Genomic DNA, 7,759 nt, shown 5'->3' with positions numbered 1-7,759 from the left:
CACACGATCATGTTATCCCTGGCTGACCCCGCCCCACTGGTACCAGAGGATGCCGCGGCGCTGCCCACATGGAGCCCCAACGAGAACCCCAGCCCCTGCGTTGGGTGGGGGCGCTAGCGTACCTTTAAAAAAAAAAAGATAAAGCCGAGGAGAGGGTGCTACGGATGCCATTGCCGTGTTTTCTCGCTGCGGCTGTTGGTGCAATGCCCCGCCCTAGCGCCGGCTGCGGGCGGGTCGCTTCGCGTTGTTTTGCACAAACCTCTCCGCCCCCGTGGCGGCACATCTTTCTTTGCTGCCGAACCCGTCGGGGGGAGGGGAGGCTGAAAGTCTAATTAGAAAAAAAAAGGCCGAACAACGAAGGGGGGAGAAGGGGGCGTTGTTGTAAAGGCGTGGTCGCTGGCTCGTCTGCTGCGCCGCCTCGGTGGGCGTTTGGCGCGTGGCGAGGGGGCGGCGTGGAAGTAGGGTGGGCAGCGAAGAAATTAGCAGAAATTGCCATACAGAGCACATTTATAAGGTTTGTTGGCTGAGGGAGGTCGCGGCATCGGAGGCGGCGCTGTCGAATGACTCTGCGTCCTGCTCGTCCTCTTCGTTGTCGCTGTCAGTGCCACTGTCTCCCGCAAGTGTTGTCGAGGTGCTGCTGCCGCCTCCGCTGCGCCAGCCCTCCAGCGCTGGTGCCACCTCGCTTTTTATGAGGTCAGCCAGTGCCTCCGCGATGTGAAGGGAGGCACGTTGGTAGCCGGCCTCTCCGATCCACCCGTTTCGGCCAGTCCGCTGCTCGAGAGGCATGCCAATGGCTGCCGGTAGTCGCAGCAGCAGTTCTCTTAAAAACATGTCGTCGCTCAGGTCAACAAGCTGAAAGGCTAGGTAAAGGCGGCCTTCTTTAATGACCTCGCTGAGCTTTGCGAAAAAGGACCCCCTCGGGCGACATGGCAAACAATCTAGACGGCTAGTATCTCCATCTTCCTTGGTTTGGGCGTCTTCGGTGCGTTTTTTTTCGATTTCCCTCATGACATCTGCGATGTGTGGGACGCGGCTGATGTCGCGCAGTAGCGTGCCCAGTTCGGAACGGCGATTGATCTTCACCGCAATCCGTTGCAGTGAGGCAGTTGCGTGGTTGGCGTACGGATCGAACCCGAGACGCACGCGTAAGCGGTTAAATGGGCCGTTCTTAATCACGTACGTCAGGCAGGACATGGCCTTCTTATTGATGTGCCTGCGCGGGCAAACGCCGGACTGGAGAACGGCGTCCAGAAGCTCCTGCGTAATCCACACCGGGCGCTCGTCCAAGAGCTGTTTCATGGTCCGCACTTCCACGCACTCGTTTTCGGCGTCGCCGCCGTTTAAGCGTTGCAGGAGATCCCGTTGTGCGGGGAGCATTGGGGGCGGGATGTTGGGGTCGTTCGCCATCACGGACAGCGTTGGCATGGCCTCAAACTCCCACTCTAGCGGCCCATCCTCCTTTTCCTCGCTCGTGGCGTCACCGCCGGGCGGTTTTGAAAGTTGCCGTTTGAAGTGCCCGCCAAATTCGCACTCGACCTCAAACGGTGTTTTCTCCGCCACGAAGTGCGCAGGCGGAAATAGCGTCCCGCTACAGAGAGCTGGTGCGGCCGCCAGCGCCTCTTTTGAAAAGGGCCCAAAGCAAAAGTCCGCGGGCCGAACAAGATCGACTTCCCGCGACACCACGCCCACCACTTTCGCTTTCGGCTCCCGGTGGCTGTCGCCCTCCTCTGGCAGGACCATCTCCCTCACAACGCGGCCGCTGAAGGGGTCACGCAACCGCTTCACGCACCGGGTGCGTGTCACCTCCACCAGCACATCGTTCCTGTAAAACCCCTGTAGCAGCACCTGCGGCGCAAACGAGGGAAACGACTCCCGCAGCATCTTCTCCCGTTCCCACTTCCCTTCCTCACATGTATTCTGTAAAAGGCCTTTGTTGCTGCCGTGTTGTTGCGGATTCTCGGCCTCCGCCTCGAAGTCCAGCGGGCGCCAGCCGGAAAAGACCTCACCAGTGCAGTATTCCGATGCTAGCGCTATCCCTGCAATGTGCTTGTGCAGTTTCTTCCCACTTTCCACACCTTGTGTGGGTGTCTCCGCCTGATCCTCTGCTGCTCCCTCCCCCACGCTGGGGGAGACCTCATCAAGAGCGGGGCGCAAAAACGACGGCGGGACAAAGGCCTCCACCATTCGACGGTCTTCTTCTCGTAGCCCGCCGCCGTGCGAGCTGGGAGACCTTGTTGTAGTTACAGGGAGGCAAAACGGAAGCTCTACCGAGACAAAGCGGCGGTGCGGCGCCACGCCCGACATTCCTTCCTGCGCTTACTGAAACAAGCGGCTGCACACGTCAACGCCGCGCGGTTTATAAAGCAAAGAAGGGGGAAGAAACAAATGGGCAAGTCGACTCCAAGGCAAGCGGCGGGACCGTCAGAAGTATCTCCTTGACCCCACACGCGCACACCCCTCGTGCAAGCAAGAGCGTGAAGAAGAGGGACCCCTGCAGGCTCTATCAACCCTTGCTTCTTTCCTCCTGCCATTTTTTTTTTTCCTCCCCTCAGTTTTTTTTTTTTCGCACGTTTCTTTTCTCCAGTGGTTTGGATGAGCACCGGAAACCGCCAAAGAAACATTACTTAACTGTTCTTCTCATGATACATCCGTGGGAATGAGGAGCAAACAAAAACACCAGCAGCAGCAACAACAAAAGCAACAACAATAATTACCAACAAAAAATTAGAATACATTCATGCGCCGCTCAATGGCACGGCGCTGCCTATAGTGACAATATGCACGTTGAATTGTGCTGGCGGCCTCGTCCAACACCTGCTGCACCTTGTTTCTTTGCCTCTCCTCCCGTAATTGCTCCGCCATACGCTGTGCCCGAATGCGTCGCCAGAACGACTGAAGCACAGTGGCGGCACAATCGTAAACGTCCTCTTCGAGCACCTGATGCTGCTGCTCCTTCGCCATTTGGCTTCGCCATTGTTTCCATTCGTGCCGCACCAGATGCCCGCGGAAGCGCGTCTGAATAATGACAGCGGCCCGCGCCTCCCTCTCCTTGGCATTTTGAAGCTCACGCGCACGGTGTTGCTTCCAGTAGCCCTGAATAATCTTCGCAGCGTGGGTCTCGACCGCCTCACGGCGCACCTTCCTCAACTTCCTCATGGAAAGCCACTGCCGAACTGCCCTTTGAATCACTTCGGCCGCTCTGCTACGCGTATTGGAGTTCTCGAGGCGCCGCCTTACCAAATCCCGCTTCGTGGTAAACTCATGCACCCAGAACAGCTGTCGAACCACCTCGCGCGGATCAACGGTGGCCAAATGCTCCATTTCCTCCACCAACGCCTTCTCTCGCTTTGTGGCCCGCCGGGCATTGGCCTCACGAATGGCCCGCCATGATCGATATGCGCACTGAATGATCACCGCACTGCCCCGCTCCAGCGCTGCACGCTCGAGTTGGCGACGTTCTTCAATCTCCTTTTCGCGTCGGAGTCCACGCGCGTAGACACGCTCGTAGTAGCCGCGGTACACCGCCTGTATCTTAGTCGCAGACCCATGCCGCTTCAGGAAACGCTCCCGCTCTTTGTCTGTCAAGAGGGAGAGGAGTTGTTTGCGTTTGCGACCCAATAATTCTTGCTGGGCTGCACGAACGCGCAAGGCGGCGTTGACACGTGTCACGGTTTCCTCCCACTTCTCCATGTAGTGGAGCTGCAGCTCCAGTTCCTCCTTCCGCTGCGTTCGAAGCGCATCGAGCTCCCACCTCGCCAAAATCCGGCGCCACCAGCACTGCAAGATAATCACCTTTGCCTGACGTATGCGGCTCACCTCGCGCAGTCGGGCGGCCTCCTCCGCGGCCATCATTTTCCTCCAGAAGCACTGAACGGTGAGCGCAGCCCGAGAACGACACATCCGCTCGCTCGAACGCCGCTCCACCTCTGCGTTGATGTTCCGGCGGAAGTTACGCGCCCGCCACGCCTGTTGGATCTTCACAACGTACACCGCAAGCGCCTCTAACGCCTTGCGCTCACGCGCAAGTGCCATTCGTGTCGCACGACCACGCCACACGGCCTGCAAACTGACAACAGCCTCTTCGCGTCGCGTTAGTAAAAGTTTCTTTTGGTGCAGCTTCCGATGGTACTGGTCGAGCCGAACAAGCTCCAGCCGCTGGAGGAGCTGACGCACCGCCCGCTGCATGACAAAAACCGCACGTGTTTCCCTATCCAACTGCTTGGCCTCACGCCGGCGACGGAGTTCTTTGCGACACAAGTATCCGCGGTATTGTGTGGCAATGCAGACGCTGGCCGCCTGACGCCGCCGCATAAGTTCCACCGTGTCTTTGGCCATGGCACACCGCCATGCACGTTGAATGACACCGGCGGCCACCATCTTTCTATCGAGCTCCACACGCATCCTGGATTTATAAATAAGACGGCACCGTATGCGGCACGCGAGACGGCGCCCCGCGTAGCCTCGTCCAATACGTTGAAACTCCTCCGCGTACAACGTAAGACGCAAAAAGGAGCGTCGCACACTCCGAACGAGAGCGGTACTGATGAAGCATCGCCCCCATGCTTGCAGCAGAAGAATAGATTGCGCCTGAAGAAGCGCCAGCCTCCGTCGGTGGGCAATGCCAGCGTAATAGCGGGCCAAAGCCCTCTCACTTGAACGCGTCTTGCAGTCATGGTACCATTGCTGAATCTTTACAGCCGCATTCTGACGGCGGTTCCGTTCACGCGTCTCAAGGAATCTCCGACGCAAAACGCACGTGGCGTACCACCGCTGAATCTTCGTCGCTCGTCGCTCTCGTAGTTTGTGCTCTGCAAGCAGGCGTTCAAGCTTGATGCGGGCGACACGGTTCCGCCACTGACACTGAATCCGCGTCGCCGCACGCCTTAACCTCTGCTGACGAAGACGCTTTACAAGATCCACCTCTTTTCCACGACGAAGTCGAGCAGCAAGGACACCCCTGGTATAAGCCTGAATGATAGCAATCCGCTTTTGGTTCACCGCCGATCGCAGCTCCTGCTCGCGGCGGTACAACTTGTAGTAGCGGAACCATGCCCGAGCCAAAACGCCACGTACCAGGGCTTGTATTGTCGCCGCCGCCCGTTCGCGCCGTCGCTGCAGTTCGGAGGCCCGAATCTCTTCCTTGTGTTGTAGGTAGCGTCTAAATGTCCATTGGATGCGCCGTGCGGCGTGCGTCGCCACTTGGTGCTTTCGTTCATCCTCTAAGCGTTGGGCCTCCATAAGGGCTGCAAGGCGTTCCCCTTTCCACTTCATAAAGGCTAGAAACCCCCGTTGAATCCGCCGCGCAGCGTAATACCGTCGCATCTTACTCGCAAGATAGGCCCGCCGGATCTCCAACCTGCGGAGAAACTGCCGCACACGTCCTTGCAGCAAAATAACAGCCTCCGTTTCTTGCCGCTCGCGTTCGGCTTGAATTTGAGCAAGCCGTTCCTCCTCTGCCCGACGGGCGGCGAGAAGCTTGCCGAGGTGGATGCGAAACACGCGCTGTATCTTTCGAGCCGCAACCACCATCCGAAGCAACAGCGTTCGAGCCATGCACCCACGCCAGATGCGTTGAATTCGCGTGGCGGCACGATGACATCGGTTCAGTTTTTCTGCACGCATGCCATTCACAAACCGTTCGTACAAGTTTTCTGCCAGCTCCGCATCATTTTTGGCTTCTTCCTTTGCCAAACGTCTTTCCTCCCGCTCCTTTATCTTGGCAAGCGCACTACCACGTTTCCCAAGGACATCTGCTCGTTTTTTTGCCTCCTCCACCTTTGCCTGCCGCAACAAGGACCGTTTCACATGCTTTTCCACAGCTTCAGCCCCAGCCGCTGTTATACTCCGCCGCGACTGAAACACCAAACTTAAACTCTGTGGTGATGGAGCCGCGGAGCTCCCAAAGGTGCGACGACCAAACGGGTTCACAACTCCACCTAGGTTGGAGGAACTGTGTGAACCACTCGGTTTTGAGTGGAACTTGGGGATCGACAACGAGCTGAGGCTCTGACCTCGCGGTCGCTCCATTAGTGGGCTCACTGTTATTGGCGATGTTTTACTCTCCAGTTGTATGGGTGCCAGCACGGCTGGCCGTATAATGGGTTGCTTTGTAGCGCCACCAAAGACGTTCAGTGGTGGAGTTACTGGGGTCGCCTTTCTCCTAGCGGTGGGGATCTCCGTGCTAAGTGTCATGAAGCCATATTCCGTCCTCGGTGCATGTGAAGCCGTAGGACCAGGCACGGTGTGCGCCTGCATGGGTAGAGGGGCGGTGCGATGTGGCACGATTGCCTCTACGTTCTGAAGCGGAGCAGGCGCACTTCCAGCCACAGGGAGTGAGAAAGAGGCAAAAGGCGTGGAATCCAGAGAGCGCTCTACGGTAGTGCATGATCCGTGTGGTTGGGTGTTTTGTTGCAGTAAACTTGTACGACTCGCCACCTCGATGATCGGAGCCAACTGCTTTTCCTGTTGCTCTGGTGGCCGTTGCTCTTCTTGCTCCTCATGTAACTCCTCTGAAGATGGCTGCTTCATCTCCTGCGGCTGCTCCCGCTGCTCTTCTTGTGGCAGCAGTAACGGTGGTGTTGGATTGAGGGCCCCCTGCGACTTCTTTTGTGTGTTTGCTTCCGCTCGATTAAGACGAAATGCTGGTGCTGCATGCATGCGACGCACCGCCTCCATTGCAAGTTCGACAGTGGGGCAGTTGGGGTCTACAAAATACTTCCGGCTCGCCTCAAGAGCGCGGCCGTACGCGACGCGGGACTTCGCAACGTCGCCATGTCGACCACGGTGCTCGAGCGAGACACCCAAGTTATACAAGCCGACCACCAGCATCATAGCACAAGCTGGCAGTCGCTCCTTCTTTTGTCGTAGCATTTGCTCCTCAAGTGCCGCAATGGCGTTCTCCGCTGCATTCACCGCATCGTGGTGCTGATTCATTTCATTCAGCACTGTGCAGAGGTTCAAGTACGTAGACGGTGACCCGCGCGAGGTGGGGTCAAGAGACACTTCAAGTTCCACTGCCTGTCGTAAGTACCCTAGCGACTCCTCCAGCCGCAGCCGCCGCTTCTCCATGCAACCAAGGTTATTCAGCGTCGCGGCACGCAGCCGCAGCCGCCGCGGTTCCACGTCAATAAAGTAATTCGCCTTCTCTGCACCGCGCACATCCGTCAGGAAAAGCGCCTTCCCAAGGAAGAACTCGGCAGCTCCAAACCGCTTCTCGTTGAATGCAGCCACAGCATAGCTGTTGCAGCGCAGCACGAGATCTTCTGCCTGCTCCATGCTTTTGCTGCCATGCGGAAGGAGTCCTTCTGCGATGAGAGGCGCAAGCAGCGGCGTCACTGTCGCCTCGTTGGCGTGACGCAACACCAACGCGGCCTCCATACACTTGACGCTCTCCGGATAATTACCATGCTGCTCGAGGTCAGCAGACATTTGCAGGAGGAACCGGATGGCTGACACAACCGAGGACGGGTTCTTGGGGTTCACAGAGCCAATGGCGCCCTGGGCGGTGAGCGACATCATCCACTCCTCTGCAGAGCTCGGCGATAATCCGCGTGAGGGGTGTGCCGCAAGAGCCATTTATTCGTCTTTTTTTTTTCTTTGTTTCTCCTCTCTCTCCCCGTTCCCTGATGTGTTCCACCAAACCTTTTTCGCCTTTTCACTTCCACTCACTCCCTTTCTATTCCCCACGCCTCGTGGCGGTTCCGGTCGTATCGCTTTTTTGTCTTTGTTTGTAGGGGGTTTCGTGCGCGACAATAGAGAA

The 7,759-nt window shown here is 57.6% G+C and overlaps 2 protein-coding genes across 2 annotated transcripts, besides 1 other annotated feature; both read right to left on the bottom strand.

Moving 5' to 3' along the window:
- Positions 1-507: 507 nt before the first annotated feature.
- Positions 508-2,304, bottom strand: TraAM80_06371 (uncharacterized protein; the record flags this gene model as incomplete). Its single annotated transcript, XM_029383218.1, has 1 exon — positions 508-2,304. One exon carries the CDS (start codon positions 2,302-2,304, stop codon positions 508-510), a length of 1,797 nt encoding a protein of 598 aa, XP_029236931.1.
- Positions 2,305-2,666: 362 nt separating this feature from the next.
- Positions 2,667-2,723: a microsatellite.
- Position 2,724: 1 nt separating this feature from the next.
- TraAM80_06370 (uncharacterized protein) lies at positions 2,725-7,575 on the bottom strand (the record flags this gene model as incomplete). Its single annotated transcript, XM_029383217.1, has 1 exon — positions 2,725-7,575. The coding sequence occupies one exon, from the start codon at positions 7,573-7,575 to the stop codon at positions 2,725-2,727; it is 4,851 nt and encodes a 1,616-aa protein (XP_029236930.1).
- Positions 7,576-7,759: the final 184 nt, after the last annotated feature.

The sequence above is a fragment of the Trypanosoma rangeli genome (genome assembly GCF_003719475.1).
Source record: "Trypanosoma rangeli strain AM80 chromosome Unknown Tra_15.4_contig_00230, whole genome shotgun sequence".
NCBI classification, from domain to species: Eukaryota; Euglenozoa; class Kinetoplastea; order Trypanosomatida; family Trypanosomatidae; genus Trypanosoma; species Trypanosoma rangeli.
Note: the sequence above shows the minus strand (reverse complement) of the source record. Positions and strands in the feature narration are given on the sequence as shown.